General features: G+C 47.7%; 1 protein-coding gene across 1 annotated transcript in view; it reads right to left on the bottom strand.

The window, feature by feature from the left end:
• The window catches only part of atrnl1 (attractin like 1), a 424,206-nt gene that overhangs the window by 317,140 nt on the left and 80,933 nt on the right, over positions 1–26,133 (bottom strand). Inside the window, exons 10-11 of the mRNA XM_031905726.1 lie at positions 22,985–23,168; positions 17,509–17,663 (exon numbers count right to left, since the gene is read on the bottom strand). Coding sequence (XP_031761586.1) covers positions 17,509–17,663; positions 22,985–23,168 — 339 coding nt within the window. The remainder of the gene's footprint in view (positions 1–17,508; positions 17,664–22,984; positions 23,169–26,133) is intronic.

Here is a 26,133-nt window from a genome sequence, read left to right as displayed (position 1 = left end):
TAGGGACCTTAGATTGTAAGCTCACTGGGACAGGGACTGATGGGAATGTGATAGGGACCTTAGATTGTAAGCTCACTTGGGCAGAGACTGATGGGAATGTGATAGGGACCTTAGATTGTAAGCTCACTGGGGCAGGGGCTGATGGGAATGGGATAGGGACCTTAGATTGCAAGCTCACTGGGGCAGGGACTGATGGGTGTGATAGGGGCCTTAGATTGTAAGCTCACTGGGCAGGGGCTGATGGGTGTGATAGGGGCCTAGATTGTAAGCTCACTGGGGCAGGGCTGATGGGAATGGGATAGGGACATTAGATTGTAAGCTCACTGGGGCAGGGGCTGATGGGAATGGGATAGGGACCTTAGATTGTAAGCTCACTGGGGCAGGGGCTGATGGGAATGGTGATAGGGACCTTAGATTGTAAGCTCACTGGGGCAGGGGCTGATGGGAATGGGATAGGGACCTTAGATTGTAAGCTCACTGGGGCAGGGGACTGATGGGAATGGCATAGGGGCCTTAGATTGTAAGCTCACTGGGGCAGGGACTGGATGGGAATGGGATAGGGGCCTTAGATTGTAAGCTCACTGGGGCAGGTACTGATGGGAATGGGATAGGGACCTTAGATTGTAAGCTCACTGGGGCAGGGACTGATGGGAATGTGATAGGGACCTTAGATTGTAAGCTCACTGGGGCAGGGGCTGATGGGAATGGGATAGGGACCTTAGATTGTAAGCTCACTGGGGCAGGGACTGATGGGAATGGGATAAGGGACCTTAGATTGTAAGCTCACTGGGGCAGGGGCTGATGGGAATGTGATAGGGACCTTAGATTGTAAGCTCACTGGGGCAGGGACTGATGGGAATGGGATAGGGACCGTAGATTGTAAGCTCACTGGGGCAGGGGCTGATGGGAATGGGATAGGGACCTTAGATTGTAAGCTCACTGGGGCAGGGGCTGATGGGAATGGTGTTTAATCCCCATATAAATAATGGATAATAAGAGAAAGGAGGTGAGAGAGGGGACAGCCGGTCGCTCTTTGTTCCAAGGGCGGAACATACAGGGATTGATACTGAGTCTGTATCAGAGCCACTCGCCCCCCCCCCCCGGCCGCACATGAACTCACAGGTACGGGGTTATTTCACTGTAACAGATGGCGCTGCCAGTGGCATAATCACAATGAACCCGGCAATGGATCGGAGAAATATCCGAGAGTGATATATGTGTTTCTCTGCTGCCTTCCCCGAATACCAAACAGAAAGATGGATAATGTCGGCTCTAATACTGCTACAGTCACTGCTGCTAATGGCAAACTGCAACTCCCAGCATCTCCTTACAGCTCTGAATGGTCAGAAAGGGAATGATTTCCAGAAATAGGAATCTGTGTTACGAGTCTTTGGGTTTTTGGCACCAGTTCTAGCCTCTCCTCCTTGGTGATTCTGATGCACTATATATACCTATATCTCAATTCTGTCCTCCACTGTCTCTCTGCAGACACACAGCTGTCACACACAGCAGTCACACAACAGCCACACAGCAGCCACACAGCAGCCACACAGCAGCCACACAGCAGCCACACACAGCACAGCAGCCACACAGCAGCCACACAGCAGCCACAACAGCAGTCACACAGCAGCCACACAGCAGGCCACACAGCAGCCACACAGCAGTCACACAGCAGCCACACAGCAGCCACACAGCAGCCACACAGCAGTCACACAGCAGCCACACAGCAGTCACACAGCAGCCACACAGCAGCCACACAGCAGCCACACAGCAGTCACACAGCACCACACAGCAGCCACACAGCAGCACACACAGTCACACAGCAGCCACACGCAGCCACACAGCAGCCACACAGCAGTCACACAGCAGCCACACAGCAGCCACACAGCAGTCACACAGCAGCCACACAGGCAGCCAACACAGCAGTCACACAGCGTCCACACAGCAGCCACACAGCAGCCACACAGCAGCCACACAGCAGTCACACAGCAGCCACACAGCAGCCACACAGCAGCCACACAGCAGCCACACAGCAGCCACACAGCAGCCACACAGCACTCAGACCTCCATCCAATCTTCTTACTAATTCTGAATATTCTCTGCTTCTTCCTCTCCGCTTACATGATGATCCTGTTCCCTCACAGTTACTAAAGCTTTGTGCCCCCCTCCTTACTGTCATGAATTGGCCACGGTCGGATCTTAATGAAGCCTCAGCGTCCCCAACCCAGTCAGGGAGAGAATTGCTATAAAGCAGACGAGACGAAGCCATCAGAATGAGATTTGGTGGCACGGACAGAAAGCGTAAAGGCAAAGCGTTCCCACTGCCGCCCCATTAACCTTGAGAAGCCGCAGCTCTGTCTGTACTTACTGACTGGAACCTGCCCAGCACATACAGAAGGAAGTAGTAAGCAGGGGTTCATGGGATCTAGTGGGCATAGAGCAGGAAGTAGTAAGCAGGGGTTCATGGGATCTAGTGGGCATAGAGCAGGAAGTAGTAAGCAGGGGTTCATGGGATCTAGTGGGCATAGAGCAGGAAGTAGTAAGCAGGGGGTTCCATGGGACTCAGTGGGCATAGAGCAAGGAGGTAGTAGCAGGGGTTCATGGGATCTAGTGGCATAGAGCAGGAAGTTAGTAAGCAGGAGTTGGGTGGGGAACTAGTGAGCTAGAGCAGGAAGTAGTAAGCAGGGGTTCATGGGATCTAGTGAGCATAGAGCAGGAAGTAGTAAGCAGGAGTTGGGTGGGAACTAGTGAGCATAGAGCAGGAAGTAGTAAGCAGGGGTTCATGGGAACTAGTGGGCATAGAGCAGGAAGTAGTAAGCAGGGGTTCATGGGATCTAGTGAGCATAGAGCAGGAAGTAGTAAGCAGGGGTTCATGGGAACTAGTGAGCATAGAGCAGGAAGTAGTAAGCAGGGGTTCATGGGAACTAGTGAGCATAGAGCAGGAAGTAGTAAGCAGGGGTTCATGGGATCTAGTGGGCATAGAGCAGGAAGTAGTAAGCAGGGGTTCATGGGATCTAGTGAGCATAGAGCAGGAAGTAGTAAGCAGGGGTTCATGGATCTGTGGCATAGAGGCAGGAAGTAGTAGAGGGGTTCATGGGATCTAGTGGCATAGAGCAGGAAGTAGTAAGCAGGGGTTCATGGGAACTAGTGAGCATAGAGCAGGAAGTAGTAAGCAGGGGTTCATGGGATCTAGTGAGCATAGAGCAGGAAGTAGTAAGCAGGGGTTCATGGGATCTAGTGGGCATAGAGCAGGAAGTAGTAAGCAGGGGTTCATGGGATCTAGTGAGCATAGAGCAGGAAGTAGTAAGCAGGGGTTCATGGGATCTAGTGAGCATAGAGCAGGGTTTAAGTAATTAAGCAGGGGTTCATGGGATCTAGTGAGCATAGACAGGAAGTAGTAGCAGGGGTTCATGGGACTAGTGAGCATAGAGCCAGGAAGTAGTAAGCAGGAGTTCATGGAAAGTGGGCATAGAGCAGGAAGTAGTAAGCAGGGGTTCATGGGATTAGTGAGCATAGAGCAAGGAAGTATAAGCAGGAGTTGGTGGGAACTAGTGAGCATAAGAGCAGGAAGTAGTAAGCAGCGGGTCATGAACTATGAGGATAGAGCAGGAAGTAGTAAAAGCAGGGGTTCATGGGAACTAGTGAGCATAGAGCAGGAAGTAGTAAGCAGGGGTTTCATGGGAACTAGTGAGCATAGAGCAAGGAAGTAGTAAGCAGGGGTTCATGGGATTCCTAGTGAGCATAGGAGCGGGAAGTAGTAAGCAGGGGTTCATGGAATCTAGTGAGCATAGAGCAGGAAGTTGTAAGCAGGGGCTTATGGGAACTAGTGGGATTAGAGCAGGAAGAGTAAGCAGGAGTTCATGGAACTAGTGAGCATAGAGCAGGAAGAGTAAGCAGGAGTTGGTGGACAGTGAGCATAGACAGCAGGAAGTAGTAGCAGGAGTTGGTGGGAACTAGTGAGCATAGAGCAGGAAGTTGTAAGCAGGAGTTGGGTGGGAACTAGTGAGCATAGAGCAGGAAGTAGTAAGCAGAGTTGGGTGGGAATTGTGAGCATAGAGCAGGAAGTAGTAAGCAGGAGTTGGGTGGGGAACTAGTGAGCATAAGAGCAGGAGTAGTAAGCAGGAGTTGGGTGGGAACTAGTGAGCATAGAGCAAGGAAGTAGTAAGCAGGAGTTGGGGTGGGAACTAGTGAGCATAGAGCAGGAAGTAGGTAAGCAGGAGTGGGTGGGAACTAGTGAGCATAGAGCAGGGAAGTAGTAAGCAGGAGTTGGGGTGGAACTAGTGAGCAATAGAGCAGGAAGTAAGTAAGCAGGAGTTGGGTGGGAACTAGTGAGCATAGAGCAGGAAGTAGTAAGCAGGAGTTGGGTGGGAACTAGTGAGCAATAGAGCAGGAAGTAGTAAAGCAGGAGTTGGGTGGAACTAGTGAGCCATAGAGCCAGGAAGTAGTAAGCAGGAGTTGGTGGGAAAAGTGAGCATAGAGCAGGAAGTAGTAAAGCAGGAGGTGGGTGGAACTGTGGAGCATAGAGCAGGAAGTTGTAAGCAGGGGCTCATGGGACTAGTGGGCATAGAGCAGGAAGAAGTAAGCAGGGGTCAATGAACTAGTGGAGCAATAGAGCAGGAAGTAGTAATGCAGGAGTTTGTGGAACTAGTGAGCATAGACAGGAAGTAGTAAGCAGGAGTTTGGGTGGACTATGAGCATAGAGCAGGAAATAGTAAGCAGAGTTGGTGGGAACTAGTGAGCTAGAGCAGGAAGTAGTAACAGTGGTTGGGTGGGAACTAGTGAGCTAGAGCAGGAAGTAGTAAGCAGGGGCTCATGGGAACTAGTGGCATAGAGCAGGAAGTAGTAGCAGAGGAGTTGGGTGGAACTAGTGAAACGCATAGAGCAGAAGAAGTAAGCAGGAGTTGTGGAACTAGTGAGCAAGAGCAGGAAGTAGTAAGCAGGAAGTTAGGGTGGGAACTAGGAGCATAGAGCAGGAAGTAGTAAGCAGGAGTGGGTGGGAACTAGGTGAGGCATAGAGCAGGAAGTAGTAAGCAGGAGTTGGGTGGGAACTAGTGAGCAATAGAGCAGAGGAGTAGTAGCAGGGGCTCATGGGAACTAGTGGGCATAGAGAAGGAAGTAGTAAGCAGGAGTTGGGTGGGAACTAGTGGCATAGAGCAGGAGAGTAAGCAGGAGTTTGGGTGGAAACTAGTGAGCATAGAGCAGGAAGTAGTAAGCAGGATGGGATCTAAGTGAGCATAGAGCAGGAGTAGTAAGCAGGAGTTGGGTGGGAACTAGTGAGGCATAGAGCAGGAAGTAGTAAGCAGGAGTTGGGTGGGAACTAGTGAGCATAGAGCAGGAAGTAGTAAGCAGGAGTTGGGTGGAACTAGTGAGCATAGAGCAGGAAGAAGTAGCAGGAGTTCATGGGAACTAGTGAGCATAGAGCAGGAAGTAGTAAGCAGGGGCGTCATGGGAACTAGTGGGCATAGAGAAGGAAGTTAGTAAGCAGGAGCTTGGGTGGGAAACTTAGTGAGGCATAGAGCAGGAAAGAAGTAAGCAGGAGTTCCAATGGGAACTAGTGAGCATAAGAGGCAGGAAGTAGTAAGCAGGAGTGTGTGGGAACTAGTGAGGCATAGAGCAGGAAGTTAGTAAGCAGGAGTTTGGGTGGGAACTAGTGAGCATAGAGCAGGAAGAATGTAAGCAGGAGTTCATCGGAACTAGTGAGCATAGAGCAGGAAGTAGTAAGCAGGAGTTGGGTGGGAACTAGTGAGCATAGAGCAGGAAGTAGGAAAGCAGTGCGTTTGGGTGGGAAGCTAGTTGAGCATAGAGCAGCGAAGTTAGTTAAGCAGGGAGTTGGGTGGCGAACTAGTGAGCATAGAGCAGAAGTGTAAGCAGGAGTTGGTGGAACTAGTGAGCATAGAGCAGGAAGAGTAAGCAGGAGTTGGGTGGGAACTAGTGAGCATAGAGCAGGAAGTAGTATAAGCAGGAGTTGGGTGGGGAACTAGTGGAGCATAGAGCAGGAAGAAGTAAGCAGGAGTTCATGGGAACTTAGTGAGCATAGAGCAGGAAGTAGTAAGCAGGGGCTCATGGGAACTAGTGGGCATAGAGAAGGAAGTAGTAAGCAGGAGTTGGGTGGGAACTAGTGAGCATAGAGCAGGAAGAAGTAAGCAGGAGTTCATGGGAACTAGTGAGCATAGAGCAGGAAGAAGTAAGCAGGAGTTCATGGGAACTAGTGAGCATAGAGCAGGAAGAAGTAAGCAGGAGTTCATGGGAACTAGTGAGCATAGAGCAGGAAGTAGTAAGCAGGGGCTCATGGGAACTAGTGGGCATAGAGAAGGAAGTAGTAAGCAGGAGTTGGGTGGGAACTAGTGAGCATAGAGCAGGAAGAAGTAAGCAGGAGTTGGGTGGGAACTAGTGAGCATAGAGCAGGAAGAAGTAAGCAGGGGCTCATGGGAACTAGTGAGCATAGAGCAGGAAGAAGTAAGCAGGAGTTCATGGGAACTAGTGAGCATAGAGCAGGAAGAAGTAAGCAGGAGTTCATGGGAACTAGTGAGCATAGAGCAGGAAGTAGTAAGCAGGAGTTGGGTGGGAACTAGTGAGCATAGAGCAGGAAGTAGTAAGCAGGAGTTGGGTGGGAACTAGTGAGCATAGAGCAGGAAGTAGTAAGCAGGAGTTGGGTGGGAACTAGTGAGCATAGAGCAGGAAGTAGTAAGCAGGAGTTGGGTGGGAACTAGTGAGCATAGAGCAGGAAGTAGTAAGCAGGGGCTCATGGGAACTAGTGAGCATAGAGCAGGAAGTAGTAAGCAGGAGTTGGGTGGGAACTAGTGAGCATAGAGCAGGAAGTAGTAAGCAGGGGCTCATGGGAACTAGTGGGCATAGAGCAGGAAGTAGTAAGCAGGGGCTCATGGGAACTAGTGAGCATAGAGCAGGAAGTAGTAAGCAGGGGCTCATGGGAACTAGTGAGCATAGAGCAGGAAGTAGTAAGCAGGAGTTGGGTGGGAACTAGTGAGCATAGAGCAGGAAGTAGTAAGCAGGGGCTCATGGGAACTAGTGAGCATAGAGCAGGAAGTAGTAAGCAGGAGTTGGGTGGGAACTAGTGAGCATAGAGCAGGAAGTAGTAAGCAGGAGTTGGGTGGGAACTAGTGAGCATAGAGCAGGAAGTAGTACTAGGTTGGCATTTTTTCCCCAATTGGCTACCAATTTTAAGCCCAGGCAGGTTTACATCCCAACAAATACTTTTTAGATTTTTTTTTTCACTGTGGATATTGTACTATTTTTGGGCTACTTTTGAGGTGGCGTCTGGCTAGTTTGGGCGGTGCCGCATTTGTCAACTGGGCGCCTAGAGGCCGCCCCCTGTGAAGAGTTAATCACCATATAGTTATGCTTATTTATTACTATGCTTGGCCTCTCTGTGGGTACTTATCTACACTGTAGCGCAGTATAAGTAGTTACACACATATATATACTAATAAAGGGATGGGGTCAGGTCGGGGAAGCACATTTATTCTGCAGGCTAAACTTTCATGTGCTTGTGGCAGTCCCAGCAATTACCTGCCCTGTGGTGACCCCGATAATGTGTCAGTGTGGATGTACAAGAGCCCAGAATGGGGGCCAATGTGAATACAATTGTACCCTAAGGAAGTAGGAGAGCCGCACACAGATATAATACAGGACTCCCTCCCAATGGATCTGGAAATAAATAATATTCCTCTTCCCCCAACTGAGAATCATATTCAGACCCCGGGGGGGGGGGGGGGGGGGGGGGGGGCATAAGTAGAATAAAATATTCCAGTGCACCTTGGGCTGTTTCATCCCTGACTGACACAGAAATGAATCTTCCTTCTCCTCCCGCGGCACAAACACATGTTCCAGGTACCTAAGTGCTTATAGGGGAGGGTGGGATCAGTCCGACTACAAAACAACTGCCATCGCTAGTGTATCCCTTTCATTAACTGCCCCAGAGAGTGAGAAGCCGTCTCTGCAACCTGATGAGGGCATTGATTTCTGTAGTCGGGCACCATCGAGTCTCCAGTCTGGCTTGGCAGCAAAACTATCGATGGCTCTGAATGAGAAAACACAGACGTAACTAATTTAGTCACGTTGTGTCTGTTGGCAAATGGCGCTGGCACTAAGTCTTTTGTGCCCAGGGTCAGAGTAAGAGAAAAGTGGGAGACTGGCACAGCCGGAGGGCTACAGATTGGCATGACTTCTCTCTGGGCATGAAACAAATGTTCCTCAATGTTAAGCGCTAAGTCTCTGAATATTGTTGCATAATATTTTATGCCCTTGGTACTTTTATCTGCATTTATCTTTGGGGCCCCCCGTGACGGTCTCTGCCCAAATCAGTAGATACCGATATAAGGCAAAAAAGTTGATCCTATAATATCATGTGGCTAAAGTACTGGGTAACTGAAGTGGCAAATGTTCTGCTAAGGGATGAAAGAACTTTATCGAATGTGCAAAAATGTGAAAATGCTACTTCATTGGGTTCCGTATTCAGCACAATGTTTGGTGGAGGCTTTGGCACCTGGATTGGGTTCCGTATTCAGCACAAAGTTTGGTGGAGGCTTTGGCACCTGGATTGGGTTCCGTATTCAGCACAAAGTTTGGTGGAGGCTTTGGCACATGGATTGAGTTCCGTATTCAGCAAAAAGTTTGGTGGAGGCTTTGGCACCTGGATTGGGTTCCGTATTCAGCAAAAAGTTTGGGGGAGGCTTTGGCACCTGGATTGGGTTCCGTATTCAGCACAAAGTTTGGGGGAGGCTTTGGCACCTGGATTGGGTTCCGTATTCAGCAAAAAGTTTGGTGGAGGCTTTGGCACCTGGATTGGGTTCCGTATTAAGCAAAAAGTTTGGTGGAGGTTTTGGCACATGGATTGAGTTCCGTATTCAGCAAAAAGTTTGGTCGAGGCTTTGGCACATGGATTGGGTTCCGTATTCAGCACAAAGTTTAGTGGAGGCTTTGGCACCTGGATTGGGTTCCGTATTCAGCACAAAGTTTAGTGGAGGCTTTGGCACCTGGATTGGGTTCCGTATTCAGCAAAAAGTTTGGTGGAGGCTTTGGCACCTGGATTGGGTTCCGTATTCAGCAAAAAGTTTGGGGGAGGCTTTGGCACCTGGATTGGGTTCCGTATTCAGCACAAAGTTTGGGGGAGGCTTTGGCACCTGGATTGGGTTCCGTATTCAGCAAAAAGTTTGGGGAGGCTTTGGCACATGGATTGGGTTCCGTATTCAGCAAAAAGTTTGGGGGAGGCTTTGGCACATGTATTGGGTTCTGTATTCAGCAAAAAGTTTGGTGGACGCTTTGGCACCTGGATTGGGTTCCGTATTCAGCAAAAAGTTTGGTGGAGGCTTTGGCACATGGATTGGGTTCCGTATTCAGCACAAAGTTTAGTGGAGGCTTTGGCACCTGGATTGGGTTCCGTATTCAGCAAAAAGTTTGGTGGAGGCTTTGGCACCTGCATTGGGTTCCGTATTCAGCAAAAAGTTTGGTGGAGGCTTTGGCACCTGGATTGGGTTCCGTATTCAGCAAAAAGTTTTGTGGAGGCTTTGGCACCTGGATTGGGTTCCGTATTCAGCAAAACGTTTGGGGGAGGCTTTGGCACCTGGATTGGGTTCCGTATTCAGCACAAAGTTTGGTGGAGGCTTTGGCACCTGGATTGGGTTCCGTATTCAGCAAAAAGTTTGGTGGAGGCTTTGGCACCTGGATTGGGTTCCGTATTCAGCAAAAAGCTTGGTGGAGGCTTTGGCACTTGGATTGGGTTCCGTATTCAGCAAAAAGCTTGGTGGAGGCTTTGGCACTTGGATTGGGTTCCGTATTCAGCAAAAAGCTTGGTGGAGGCTTTGGCACTTGGATTGGGTTCCGTATTCAGCACAAAGTTTGGTGGAGGCTTTGGCACCTGGATTGGGTTCCGTATTCAGCAAAAAGTTTGGTGGAGGCTTTGGCACCTGGATTGGGTTCCATATTCAGCAAAAAGCTTGGTGGAGGCTTTGGCACTTGGTCGATGTGACCAAAAGCAATACCTGGGCACAAAAACACATGCACAATTGTGCCCACTGTACAACCTACTTACCTTTATCCGATCCAGCAGCCTGCACCTACTTAACAGTTGCACCTACTTTGGTAAATGACACAACACGTTGGCACCCAAGGTGGCTCTGCACCCAACACCCACGTTGCCAAGGCAGTAACCAATCAGGGCTCCCTTGGAAGTTGCACAGCATGCAATCAAACATAAACCTCTGCCCTTCCTACACGCGGCACTGAATGCTGCACCAATCGGCAGAACCATTAATAGGTAAAAAAAATGTGAATTGCACAGATTGTTCGAAAATGAGCCCTAAAAGGTATAAAGCGGAGTTACAAGGGTGCCTTCATTTGGTACCTACATTACTTTGGGTGCCCATATCTGATTATCGGCTTCAGACAAGGAGCAAAATACCTTTATCGGGAGGATTCAGCCGAATCCAAATGTGTCTCGACGAATCTAAATCCTTATAATCACTTGACATTTATCGGGGGTGCTTCTTTTTAACCCTTCCGTCTATTAATTTGAAAATTCGTATTAAGTTCAGTATTAAGGACAATCTTTCACAAACGATTCCGCTGAACCAAAAAATAATGGATTCAGTGCATCCCTAGTTTAAAAATCCAGCATTGGCCTTATGCCCATATATATATATATTGTATTACATGGAAAGACAAAGAAAAGGGCAGGAATGAGAATAACCCACAGGCTAAAATTTGGGGATTATTCCTTATTAGGAGATAAGAGAAGCGATAAACTGTTGTGCAAATCCCACCGAGAACCTAGAACTGGAAGATAAACCCCTAATCCCAAACTGGAAATAACATTCTACCATTGGGTGACGGGAACCATGTGACTTTAACCCTTCAAGCAATGAAATAAAATTTCAATTGAAAGAGAAGAATAATAATAATAATATCAGATAAGTGGCGAGGCAGGGCCAGTAGGATATCTGCTCGGACCCCATTTGCCTGTGAATGGAGCATAATTAATATCACTGTGTTGGGAGAGAGAAATTCCCCTCCCAGAAAACGCATTTAAAAAGAAGGGGAAAAACAACGTGCAATTTTAAACCTTTTTGGACAGAAAATGTAGCTTTATTTTAATGATTTTCTATTGAAAGGGGAAAAGCAACAGTCAAAAATGCATTGAAGAGTAGAAAGAAAATTGCGTACAATTTTCAGCTTTTTTTCCATTGGTTTTGTCAAAGGCAAACAAAAGATTGGTGAACACATCCCAATATTGGGGAGTCAGAATGGTCAATTATAGTCCGGGAAGGAGAAAAACACATTGTAAGGCCAAATTATTCATATAAAGTACAACTGTCTCACATTCAGCACTACAACCCCCTAATGCTACTATAGCTCTCCCTACTATACCTGCTATCCCACAGCCCCAGTCCCTTCCCAGAGGCTATTATCCCCCCACTGCTACTATAGGCACCATCTCTCCCTACTATACCTGCTATCCCACAGCCCCAGTCCCTTCCCAGAGGCTATTATCCCCCCACTGCTACTATAGGCACCATCTCTCCCTACTATACCTGCTATCCCACAGCCCCAGTCCCTTCCAGAGGCTATTATCCCCCCACTGCTACTATAGGCACCATCTCTCCCTACTATACCTGCTATCCCACAGCCCAGTCCCTTCCCAGAGGCTATTATCCCACTGCTACTATAGGCACCATCTCTCCCTACTATACCTGCTATCCCACAGCCCCAGTCCCTTCCAGAGGCTATTATCCCACTGCTACTATAGGCACCATCTCTCCCTACTATACCTGCTATCCCACAGCCCCAGTCCCTTCCAAGAGGCTATTATCCCCCCACTGCTACTATAGGCACCATCTCTCCCTACTTATACCTGCTATCCCACAGCCCCAGTCCCTTCCAGAGGCTATTATCCCCCCACTGCTACTATAGGCACCATCTCTCCCTACTATACCTGCTATCCCACAGCCCCAGTCCCTTCCCAGAGGCTATTATCCCCCCACTGCTACTATAGGCACCATCTCTCCCTACTATACCTGCTATCCCACAGGCCCCAGTCCCTTCCCAGAGGCCATTATCCCACTGCTACTATAGGCACCATCTCTCCCTACTATACCTGCTATCCCACAGCCCCAGTCCCCTTTCCCAGAGGCTATTATCCCCCACTGCTACTATAGGCACCATCTCTCCCTACTATACCTGCTATCCCACAGCCCCAGTCCCTTCCCAGAGGCTATTATCCCCCACTGCTACTATTAGGCACCATCTCTCCCTACTATACCTGCTATCCCACAGCCCCAGTCCCTTCCCAGAGGCTATTATCCCCCACTGCTACTATAGGCACCATCTCTCCCTACTATACCTGCTATCCCACAGCCCCAGTCCCTTCCCAGAGGCTATTATCCCACTGTACTATAGGCACCATCTTCTCCCTACTATAACCTGCTATCCCACAGCCCCAGTCCCTTCCCAGAGGCTATTGATCCCACTGCTACTATAGGCACCATCTCTCCCTACTATACCTGCTATCCACAGCCCCAGTCCCTTCCCAGAGGCTATTATCCCCACTGCTACTATAGGCACCATCTCTCCCTACTATACCTGCTATCCCACAGCCCCCAGTCCCTTCCCAGAGGCTATTATCCCCCCACTGCTACTATAGGCACCATCTCTCCCTACTATACCTGCTATCCCACAGCCCAGTCCCTTCCCAGAGGCTATTATCCCCCCACTGCTACTATAGGCACCATCTCTCCCTACTATACCTGCTATCCCACAGCCCCCAGTCCCTTCCCAGAGGCTATTATCCCCCCACTGCTACTATAGGCACCATCTCTCCCCTACTATAACCTGCTATCCCACAGCCCCAGTCCCTTCCAGAGGCTATTATCCCCCCACTGCTAACTATAGGCACCATCTCTCCCTACTATACCTGCTTTCCCACAGCCCAGTCCCTTCCCAGAGGCTATTATCCCCCCACTGCTACTATACGGCACCATCTCCTCCTACTATACCTGCTATCCACAGCCCCAGTCCCTTCCCAGAGGCTATTATCCCCCCACTTGCTACTATAGGCACCATCTCTCCCTACTATACTGCTATCCCACAGCCCCAGTCCCTTCCAGAGGCTATTAACCCCCCACTGCTACTATAGGCACCATCTCTCCCTACTATACCTGCTATCCCACAGCCCCAGTCCCTTCCCAGAGGCTATTATCCCCCCACTGCTACTATAGGCACCATCTCTCCCTACTTATACCTGCTATCCCACAGCCCCAGTCCCTTCCCAGAGGCTATTATCCCCCCACTGCTACTATAGGCTACCATCTCTCCCTACTATACCTGCTATCCCACAAGCCCCAGTCCCTTCCAGAGGCTATTATCCCACTGCTACTATAGGCACCATCTTCCCTACTATACCTGCTATCCCACAGCCCCAGTCCCTTCCCAGAGGCTATTATCCCCCCACTGTTACTATAAGGCACCATCTCTCCCTACTATACCTGCTATCCCACAGCCCCAGTCCCTTCCCAGAGGCTATTATCCCACTGCTACTATAGGCACCATCTCTCCCTACTATACCTGCTATCCCCACAGCCCCAGTCCCTTCCCAGAGGCTATTATCCCCCCACTGCTTACTATAGGCACCATCTCTCCCTACTATACCTGCTATCCCACAGCCCCAGTCCCTTCCCAGAGGCTATTATCCCCCCACTGTTACTATAGGCACCATCTCTCCCTACTATACCTGCTATCCCACAGCCCCAGTCCCTTCCCAGAGGCTATTATCCCCCCACTGCTACTATAGGCACCATCTCTCCCTACTATACCTGCTATCCCACAGCCCCAGTCCCTTCCCAGAGGCTATTATCCCCCCCACTGCTACTATAGGCACCATCTCTCCCTACTATACCTGCTATCCCACAGCCCCAGTCCCTTCCTATGGACGGTTTAATGCCTGTTTTGTCTCATACAACTCCACTGCCTGATTCACATTCCAGGAGGAACCATATAACTCAGCAGTGCTACCAGGTCAGACACAGACTAGGCCAGATCAAAGCCTTCCTGCTTGTGGCATCAGCCTGTTTGGCACGTTGCCCCGGTGCCCCTAGAGGGACACATTCTGAGCCTACAGTACTGGGGGCGAGTGGCACGGCGAGTTGCTGGCAGCTTTCAGCGCTCACAAGAAGGTCACTTTCAGCATTAATCACAAGCTATCTGTGCCCAATGAAATCAACAAACACGTCCGTGCCGCTGGTAGAACTGAATTATTTCCCTTGAAGTGAGACAAAGAGAGAGAAATTCAACCTTGAAAGATGGAAAACGGAATTGAGCTCGGCGGGTGCTGGGGCAGCAATGTCCAACGTTACATCTGCATCATCTGTAACCTCATTACCCTCTGTCCCTGGGGTTATATTTACTGATAACTAAGTGTCCCATAGCCTGTACAGAGAGATACCATAAAACTATGGCACATAGGGATTCCCCTGTACTAAGCATAATTCAGCAGGAACAGCCCCCTAAGTTTGCCCATAGCCTGTACAGAGAGATACCATAAAACTATGGCACATAGGGATTCCCCTGTACTAAGCACAATTCAGCAGGAACAGCCCCCTAAGTTTGCCCATAGCCTGTACAGAGAGATACCATAAACCTATGGCACATAGGGATTCCCCTGTACTAAGCACAATTCAGCAGGAACAGCCCCCTAAGTTTGCTCATAGCCTGTACAGAGAGATACCATAAACCTATGGCACATAGGGATTCCCCTGTACTAAGCACAATTCAGCAGGAACAGCCCCCTAAGTTTGCTCATAGCCTGTACAGAGAGATACCATAAACCTATGGCACATAGGGATTCCCCTGTACTAAGCACAATTCAGCAGGAACAGCCCCCTAAGTTTGCTCATAGCCTGTACAGAGAGATACCATAAACCTATGGCACATAGGGATTCCCCTGTACTAAGCACAATTCAGCAGGAACAGCCCCCTAAGTTTGCCCATAGCCTGTACAGAGAGATACCATAAAACTATGGCACATAGGGATTCCCCTGTACTAAGCACAATTCAGCAGGAACAGCCCCCTAAGTTTGCCCATAGCCTGTACAGAGAGATACCATAAACTATGGCACATAGGGATTCCCCTGTACTAAGCACAATTCAGCAGGAACAGCCCCCTAAGTTTGCCCATAGCCTGTACAGAGAGATACCATAAAACTATGGCACATAGGGATTCCCCTGTACTAAGCACAATTCAGCAGGAACAGCCCCCTAAGTTTGCTCATAGCCTGTACAGAGAGATACCATAAAACTATGGCACATAGGGATTCCCCTGTACTAAGCACAATTCAGCAGGAACAGCCCCCTAAGTTTGCCCATAGCCTGTACAGAGAGATACCATAAAACTATGGCACATAGGGATTCCCCTGTACTAAGCACAATTCAGCAGGAACAGCCCCCTAAGTTTGCTCATAGCCTGTACAGAGAGATACAATAGGGATTCCCCTGTACCAAGCGCAGTTGATGGGTAGGTAACTATATGGTTTCCATAAAAACATGACACTCTCCATCCATGGAAGCGCACCCCTCATTATACCTGTGGGTACATCGGCAGGCAGGTGTCCCCTTTATTGCAGCTAAAAGGCGGCAACGCAGAAATTGCCAGATCTAAACACCAAAATTGCCGCCTGTTTTTCAGACCCACAAATGCGTTCCCCTAATGGCGCAGGGAGGGAAAATAAGCCATTATCTTTGCATTTACAATTAATTTTGCCTCCGCTTTATTTTCTCCCATTCACGCGAGTCTATGAATGCCGCTAAGTGCACACAGACCTTTCAGCGACAATATGCGCCGCCGCCAAAGAAGCACTAAATGAGTTGCCACTTTTGTATTGTGATGGATTTAAACGAGCCGGTCAGCGGGACTCGCCGCGCTCCCTTCCCAGTTAATCAGACTCCGCGGCTTAATAGGCGTCTCACAAACGGCCTCCCTTTTAAAGCGACGGGCTGCTCGCTAAACACAGTTATTAGGGGCGCGCTACAGGCGGCGGCTAAAGAAACCGCACAATGGGCTACGAGAGGTAAAAGCAAATATTATCCTGGGACTATTTGCAAGCGGATAAGTAAGTGCAGAACAAGAGACGGAAAGGCAAAGTCATTTTTAAGGACAATTTCTACCAATCAGAGCCTCTATTGTTCCTGCGGGCGCTTTCCTACCCATCTACTACAAAGAGAAATAGTTTCTTTATAACTATGGGAGGAGAAAAATCACAGGTCCGGGGGGGGGGGGATTACTAAGGAAACGGCTTTTGGGGGTGTCTGTAGTCGGTAACGGGACTGACCAACTTTTACGTACAGTAAATATAGTATATATGGGGCCTGTTATCCAGATCTGGGGTTTTCCGGATAAGGGGTCTTTCCGTAATCTGTATCTGCATACCTTAGGTCCACTAAAAAATCATTTAAATATTACATAAACCCAATAGGGCTGTTCTGCCCCAATAAGGGGTAATTATATCTTAGCTGGGATCAAGTACAGGTACTGTTTTATTATTACAGAGAAAAGGGAATCATTTAACCATGAAATAAACCCAATAGGGCTGTTCTGCCCCAATAAGGGGTAATTATATCTTAGTTGGGATCAAGTACAGGTACTGTTTTATTATTACAGAGAAAAGGGAATCATTTAACCATGAAATAAACCCAATAGGGCTGTTCTGCCCCAATAAGGGGTAATTATATCTTAGTTGGGATCAAGTACAGGTACTGTTTTATTATTACAGAGAAAAGGGAATCATTTAACCATTAAATAAACCCAATAGGGCTGTTCTGCCCCAATAAGGGGTAATTATATCTTAGTTGGGATCAAGTACAGGTACTGTTTTATTATTACAGAGAAAAGGGAATCATTTAACCATTAAATAAACCCAATAGGGCTGTTCTGCCCCAATAAGGGGTAATTATATCTTAGTTGGGATCAACTACAGGTACTGTTTTATTATTACAGAGAAAAAGGAAATTGTTTTCAAAAATTAGAATGATTTGCTTATAATGGAGTCTATGGGAGATGGCCTTTCCGTAATTTCGTAATTCGGTTCTCGTTAGCCCAGCCTTGCCCTAATTTACTTACACAAATTAATATTACTTTCGGTATTTGCTTGAATCTTTCCCAAAAGATTGGGGAATCGCAGAATCCTAAAATAGTGGATTCAGTGCATCCCTAGTTCTGAACATAAAATAACTGACCCAATTGTATGAAAGTGACCCCCATTGTAGCTCCCCCAAGGGTATCGGCAGATACACAATACACGCGCAGATTGTATCCTTATCCAACTGACATTTTCTAACCTGTCCCATCGACTAAACGACCGATCGCCGTGGTACAAAAAATATCAGGAGGATAATTGGGAGCCAAGACATGGTCCAAAATCATATGAAATGTAGTTTAATACAAGGATCTCACATTGTTGGAGGGGGGAAATAGTTTTCTCGTATGAGCCCGGGGGGGGCACTTACCTATGTCGTAGGCCAGGAAGTCAGCGGAGAAGCACTTGGCCCCGTTGCTCAGAGCCGTATCATTGTGCGTGTTGCCCCCAAACACCAGCATGGTCCCACTGATCAGCACCGCTGTGTGCAGGTACCTGGAGAGCCCACTCTCCTTCAGTATAGTCCTGCAATATAGAATCCAATGGTGAGACCTCCCTATAGTACAATATGCATTATCTCCCATACTGTATACATATATATGCTTCAAACTCTCTGCAATATTCATGAAAAATGGATTTGCTCCATTTGCACACGTGAAGTCAATAAGGAAAGGAACATCCCAGTGCAATGCATTGTGGGTTATGTAGTTCCTGCATGCTGTCTGTAAGCTGTGGGGAAAATCTTACAATGTGTAACATCAGTGTTTTAGTCCCTCCTCCCCTCCTCTGTTTTTCAGCTGGATTTCATCATATAAAAATGCTATTTATTTCTACTGTTTGAAGGAACAGATTACAGTGATAGGGATATTAGGAGTTTCAGTGTTGTGTGGGGCTCTTCTGCTATATTACACCCACTACTGCTATTATTTAATACCCCAAACTTTTTCTGCTGCCAAAAAGTCCCCACCCCTATGGAGCCTACATTAGCCACGCCCTTTTTCCTGCATTAAACCCATTCTGATTGGTATTGGTGCTGCCAGAATTCCTTGTGGGGTATCCGAGAATTCATTGTCACTAAATAACAATGAAACAGAGTATATAAATGTAAATAAATTTATATATATATATATATATATACTCTGTCTGTAGCAAGGGAACAACACCAGAGTCTGACCAAGGTCCATTGGAGGGTTAAGCAGACAACCTCATAATATGCAAATAAACACAAGGAATGCTGGGAAGTAATCAAAAAGAAAATCCCATTTCCATGGGTTTACCCTATAGGCTAAAGCTCACCCACTGGGTAATTAAAGAAGAAGCCGGGATAATAGCTGATCAGACCCCCAACTACAGACTGGATTTTCATGAAGCTCTTTGGGATTAGTTCCCAGAATGCCTTGTGCTTATCTGCATACGTATGAGGCGGTCTACTCAACCCTGATCAGAAATCCCTGCAGAGCACAAATGAGCCCCAAGAAGGGAAAAATTGGACAGTGAATGGGATTTTCTTTGGGATTGGAATGGGTTTTAGGATTCTGAGAGACCACAAGAGACACAACAACCCCCACTGCTTCCTCCTTCCAATAAAGGATCATTATTCCCAGTAAAGGCCAAAGAGCTCCAGGCCCAGCGTGGCCTTTACTGACCGACCCAGTTATTGTGGGTAAAGATGCTGATATTTTGCACTTTCCACTGTTCTATGGAATTTAACCCTTACAACTCAAACCCATAGTGTATTAGAACCCTTTCCATAACGCATCACAGCACTATTACTTTCTGTATCCTAAATATCCATATGTCCATAATATACATAATGAATAACGTACCCCCCCCATTGTAAAATGTAGGGATATTATAAGTCCCCGAGGAGTTCCTTATAATATATACTGAATAAAGTGCCCCCTATTGTAACATATAGGGATATTATAAGCCCCCGAGGAGTTCCTTATAATATATAGTGAATAAAGTACCCCTATTGTAACATATAGGGATATTATAAGCCCCCGAGGGGTTCTTATAATATATAGTGAATAAAGTACCCCTATTGTAACATATAGGGATATTATAAGCCCCCGAGGAGTTCCTTTAATATATAGTGAATAAAGTAACCCCCTATTGTAACATATAGGGATATATAAGCCCCGAGGGGGTTCCTTATAATATATAGTGAATAAAGTACCCCTATTTGTAAACATATAGGGATATTATAAGCCCCCGAGGAGTTCCTTATAATATATAGTGAATAAAGTACCCCCTATTGTAACATATAGGGATATTATAAGCCCCGAGGGATCCTTATAATATATAGTGAATAAAGGCCCCTATTGTAACTATAGGGATATTATAAGCCCCCGAGGAGTTCCTTATAATATATAGTGAATAAAGTGCCCCCTATTGTAACATATAGGGATATTATAAGCCCCCGAGGAGTTCCTTATAATATATAGTGAATAAAGTACCCCCTATTGTAACATGTATAGGGATATTATAAGCCCCCGAGGAGTTCCTTATAATATATAGTGAATAAAGTACCCCCTATTGTAACATATAAGGATATTATAAGTCCCCGAGGAGTTCCTTATAATATATAGTGAATAAAGTGCCCCCTATTGTAACATATAGGGATATTATAAGCCCCCGAGGAGTTCCTTATAATATATAGTGAATAAAGTGCCCCCTATTGTAACATACAGGGATATTATAAGCCCCCGAGGTAACCCTGCATTACTATTCATTATACTTAGAGAATTACAGAACAGAAAACCCAAGTTCCTTTGGTAACGGTGCCAACGTGCCACCGGCAAATGGCATTTGAATCCAGAAAGTGAGCCCTGAGACTGCTCCTACATTATGTATGATTTGGGGGCCCAGAATGCTCCCCGTCAGACTCAGCCGCCTCCCACCAAACACAAAGCCAAGGGGGAGAGAACGTTCCACGAGACTGAACTTAATAAAGCAACGGCTATGAGGTGAAGAGAAGCAAAATGAACATGGAAAGGTCAGCGTATGGGCAGCGAGGAATTTCTGCGCCGCTCATTTCTGCAGGAACCGCGGAGACCCCCGGAGAGACTCCGAGCGAAGAATTTCTGTTTGTTTAGCGTGAAATCTGCTCTCTCTCCTGCGCGGCTCTGTTTGTAGCAATCAAACCCAATCTGTGTAACCTGCAAACCTGCGTCCTTCTAGGGACCGAGAGATACGGCTGGAAATTCCCCCTTAGGGAGACATTGTGTATTTACTAACCCAAAGAATAGGGACTTTATTCCCTCCTGTAAAAAATCCAGTCGGGGCAACTAACCACCAGCGCTATAATTGAGGCAACTTGTACCATACGGGTGCAGTGACTGGTATATCACTCTACAGAGCTCTCTGTTGCTGCGATTAGTTGCCACAACTGGGGTAGAAGGAACTTGCTTTGGTGGAGAATGCGGATTGTTCAATTTATTTCAATCTCTGTTGCACAGTTGCCCTTGTACTAAATACCACCTATCAGGAACAGCCCCCTAAGTTTGCTCATAGCCTGTACAGAGAGATACCATAAAACTATGGCACATAGGGATTCCCCTGTACTAAGCACAATTCAGCAGGAACAGCCCCCTAAGTTTGCCCATAGCCTGTACAGAGAGATACCATAAAACTATGGCACATAGGGATTCCCCTGTACTAAGCACAATTCAGCAGGAACAGCCCCTTAAGTTTGCTCATAGCCTGTACAGAGAGATACCATAAAACTATGGCACATAGGGATTCCCCTGTACTAAGCACAATTCAGCAGGAACAGCCCCCTAAGTTTGCCCATAGCCTGTACAGAGAGATACCATAAAACTATGACACATAGGGATTCCCCTGTACTAAGCACAATTCAGCAGGAACAGCCCCCTAAGTTTGCCCATAGCCTGTACAGAGAGATACCATAAAACTATGGCACATAGGGATTCCCCTGTACTAAGCACAATTCAGGCAGGAACAGCCCCCTAAGTTTGCTCATAGCCTGTACAGAGAGATACCATAAAACTATGGCACATAGGGATTCCCCTGTACTAAGCACAATTCAGCAGGAACAGCCCCCTAAGTTTGCTCATAGCCTGTACAGAGAGATACCATAAACCTATGGCACATAGGGATTCCCCTGTACTATACACAATTCAGCAGGAACAGCCCCCTAAATATGTTCATAGCCTGTACAGAGAGATACCATAAAACTATGGCCCATAGGGATTCCCCTGTACTAAGCACAATTCAGCAGGAACAGCCCCCTAAGTTTGCCCATAGCCTGTACAGAGAGATACCATAAAACTATGGCACATAGGGATTCCCCTGTACTATACACAATTCAGCAGGAACAGCCCCCTAAATATGTTCATAGCCTGTACAGAGAGATACCATAAAACTATGGCACATAGGGATTCCCCTGTACTAAGCACAATTCAGCAGGAACTGCCCCCTTAGTTACATATGTGATACTCAGAGTTCCCTGTATAACTCAGCCTGCAGCCTTGTGCCTTTATATGGGGGGCACAGAACCCCTCAGTGACTGCTAATATCCTTATCATTTACAGTAGGGGGTACATTATCCCTTATAATACATGAGTGATACTCAGAGTTCCCTGTATAACTCAGCCTGCAGCCTTGTGCCTTTATATGGGCACAGAACCCCTCAGTGACTGCTAATATCCTTATCATTTACAGTAGGGGGTACATTATCCCTTATAATACATGAGTGATACTCAGAGTTCCCTGTATAACTCAGCCTGCAGCCTTGTGCCTTTATATGGGGGGCACAGAACCCCTCAGTGACTGCTAATATCCTTATCATTTTACAATAGGGGGTACATTATCCCTTATAATACATGAGTGATACTCAGAGTTCCCTGTATAACTCAGCCTGCAGCCTTGTGCCTTTATATGGGGGGCACAGAACCCCTCAGTGACTGCTAATATCCTTATCATTTACAGTAGGGGGTACAGTATCCCTTATAATACATGAGTGATACTCAGAGTTCCCTGTATAACTCAGCCTGCAGCCTTGTGCCTTTATATGGGGGGCACAGAACCCCTCCAGTGACTGCTAATATCCTTATCATTTACAGTAGGGGGTACATTATCCCTTATAATACATGAGTGATACTCAGAGTTCCCTGTATAACTCAGCCTGCAGCCTTGTGCCTTTATATGGGGGGCACAGAACCCCTCAGTGACTGCTAATATCCTTATCATTTTACAGTAGGGGGTACATTATCCCTTATAATACATGAGTGATACTCAGAGTTCCCTGTATAACTCAGCCTGCAGCCTTGTGCCTTTATATGGGGGGCACAGAACCCCTCAGTGACTGCTAATATCCTTATCATTTACAATAGGGGGTACATTATCCCTTATAATACATGAGTGATACTCAGAGTTCCCTGTATAACTCAGCCTGCAGCCTTGTGCCTTTATATGGGGGGCACAGAACCCCTCAGTGACTGCTAATATCCTTATCATTTACAGTAGGGGGTACAGTATCCCTTATAATACATGAGTGATACTCAGAGTTCCCTGTATAACTCAGCCTGCAGCCTTGTGCCTTTATATGGGGGGCACAGAACCCCTCAGTGACTGCTAATATCCTTATCATTTACAGTAGGGGGTACATTATCCCTTATAATACATGAGTGATACTCAGAGTTCCCTGTATAACTCAGCCTGCAGCCTTGTGCCTTTATATGGGCACAGAACCCCTCAGTGACTGCTAATATCCTTATCATTTACAATAGGGGGGTACACAAGACATTTTGTTCAAGGGTAACTAATTTCCTATTTTTACCCCTTTGGTTTGAATGGGCCAATGTAAAACAACGTGTTCTTACCATGTTCTTGTATTGACTTCATATCTGTAGAGATCATCCACAAGGCCATATTTATTTCCAGGTAAGGCCTTGTATCCCCCGTGTATGTAGATGGCTTTGGTAATTGGCTCATACACACTGGTGTGCCCGTATCCCCCTTGCACGATGGCCCCGCGGGTCTCAGGAACCAGCCACGTATTGGACTCTGGAGGCGATATAAACATAATAAATAACAAAAATCAACAACACAAATGATCATCTTTATCATATTAAATATTATCATATAAATTAAAACTTCCCCTTTAATTAGTATAAAGCTTAGCAAGAATACACTGTAGGTGCAATAATGAACATTTACAAAAATATGAAAAAAAATTAACCCTATCCCCCGCCCCCCCACTAGGGTTTCTCTTTAGTTCTGAATCACAGGCGGATCAGGAACAATAAGTTCCCCTTTATTAATGACATTTGGCTTCCGCCCCCTTAATACAAATCCTTAGCGCCACACAGCTGCACTGGGGGCACACGCGGGTCAGCAGACAGGACGCCCCCCTGATGGAGTGTGAGGGGTCTAACAGCCCATTTGGGCTTCAGCCTTAAAATATTTGGCTCGGTGTCTGGCGAATCCGCACTTGTACCGAGGGGCCCGACCTCAGGTCTCCCCCCCCCGTAACGAGCGAGAAACTTCCCACAGAGAGTGAGAGTTGTACTGGGATGGGGGGGCAACGGGGGGACCCTAATACTCACTCTCTCTGCATTCCTACCCTCTCTTCCTTTCTACTGTTATTATTTACCCTTTCTTATCTGCCCCACTTTCTTCTCCCCTGTTTTCTCACTTTTTACCAACTGTTTGGCCTTACTCCCCCCCATCCTCCCTCTTCTCCCCCCTTCTATATTTCCCCCCATTTGTCTCTCTACTCCCCGAACCCCTTTTCCCTTCCCCTCTCTCCTTCTGTCTCTCATCCCCTCTCCTTTCCTTTTCTATTCCCCCCCCCCAACTGTTTGGCCTTACTCCCCCCCCATCCTCCCTCTTCTCCCCCCTTCCATATTTCCCCTCTCCCCCCATTTGTCTCTCTACTCCCCGAACCCCTTTTCCCTTCCCCTCTCTCCTTCTGTCTCTCATCCCCTCTCCTTTCCTTTCTATTCCCCCCCCCAACTGTTTGGCCTTACTCCCCCCCCATCCTCCCTCTTCTCCCCCCTTCTATATTTCCCCTCTCCCCCATTTGTCTCTCTACTCCCCGAACCCCCTTTCCCTTCCCCTCTCTCCTTCTGTCTCTCATCCCCTCTCCTTTCCTTTTCTATTCCCCCCCCAACTGTTTGGCCTTACTCCCCCCCATCCTCCCTCTTCTCCCCCCTTCTATATTTCCCCTCTCCCCCCATTTGTCTCTCTACTCCCCGAACCCCCTTTCCTTCCCCTCTCTCCTTCTGTCTCTCATCCCCTCTCCTTTCCTTTTCTATTCCCCCCCCCCCAACTGTTTGGCCTTACTCCCCCCCACCCTCCCTCTTCTCCCCCTTCTATATTTCCCCTCTCCTCCCATTATTCTCTCTACTCCCACATTTTTCCTGTCTCCCCCACTATTTCACCCTCACCCACCAATATCCTCTTAGCAACCACAAAGCAACCCCATGGGGGTTCTACACATACCTGGGAGGCCCTACTTGCACATGTCTCTAGATTATGGGATTTCAGGCTTTTGGGGTACAAGTTCTGTCCCATAGCCCAGTATTAGGCTGGGGCCTTACAATAAGGTTACAGATAAATAAAACTGGGGTGGCTGCTCTATCGGTATCCCTCTATAAGGGAACTAGAGTGCAATATAAAGTTACTATATATGAGTAGGATTAGGAAGCAGCGACTCCTCCATTGGATCCTGTAGAATCTGCCAAAAAGCCACAGGGGCCGAACTGTATAATTATTAAAGTGACTGTGATTTCCATAATTTACATTATAATGATTGCTGGGCCCAATTAATCTGAGCTTGTTAGAGCCGGGGGCGGCAAAGCCATTGATAAATAATGTATCAGGGAGGAGAAGGTCTGTGACTTGGGCCGAGCCGGGCGCCCAGCATGAATGTCATATCTGCACAGCTGGGGGGGCACGGGGGCTTGGGCGGGCACAGGGGCTGGGGGGGGCACGGGGGCTTGGGCGGGCACAGGGGCTTGGGGGGGGCACAGGGGCTTGGGGGGGCACGGGGGCGACACGCACTCATTCTAATGCAAATCAGGATCAACGACAAAATGGCTTTGGAGCATCTCCCTGTAATTAAATGTATCCATAACGAATCATATCCAAGCAGGGCGAAGGCATGTTCTCATGTATTTACAGTGATCTTACCCCCGGGGGGGCAGGAGTGTATCATCAGAATAACAGCAAAGGACCTCAGAAACCTTCACTGCTGCAAACAAACATTATCTTTGTCCTGTCAGCAATTAAATTATAGTTGTCTGGGTAGGAAACATGTAATGATCGTCTTCTACTTATACTATCCCCCCACTGCTACTATAGGCACCATCTCTCCCTACTATACCTGCTATCCCACAGCCCCAGTCCCTTCCCAGAGGCTATTATCCCCCCACTGCTACTATAGGCACCATCTCTCCCTACTATACCTGCTATCCCACAGCCCCAGTCCCTTCCCAGAGGCTATTATCCCCCACTGCTACTATAGGTACCATCTCTCCCTACTATACCTGCTATCCCACAGCCCCAGTCCCTTCCCAGAGGCTATTATCCCCCCACTGCTACTATAGGCACCATCTCTCCCTACTATACCTGCTATCCCACAGCCCCAGTCCCTTCCCAGAGGCTATTATCCCCCCACTGTTACTATAGGCACCATCTCTCCCTACTATACCTGCTATCCCACAGCCCCACTCCCTTCCCAGAGGCTATTATCCCTCCACTGCTACTATAGGCACCATCTCTCCCTACTATACCTGCTATCCCACAGCCCCAGTCCCTTCCCAGAGGCTATAATCCCCCCCACTGCTACTATAGGCACCATCTCTCCCTACTATACCTGCTATCCCACAGCCCCAGTCCCTTCCCAGAGGCTATTATCCCCCCACTGCTACTATAGGCACCATCTCTCCCTACTATACCTGCTATCCCACAGCCCCAGTCCCTTCCCAGAGGCTATTATCCCCCACTGCTACTATAGGTACCATCT

The sequence above is a fragment of the Xenopus tropicalis genome, chromosome 7, assembly GCF_000004195.4.
Source record: "Xenopus tropicalis strain Nigerian chromosome 7, UCB_Xtro_10.0, whole genome shotgun sequence".
In the NCBI taxonomy this organism is placed as follows: Eukaryota; Metazoa; Chordata; class Amphibia; order Anura; family Pipidae; genus Xenopus; species Xenopus tropicalis.
This window is presented reverse-complemented; position numbering and strand designations above follow the sequence as displayed.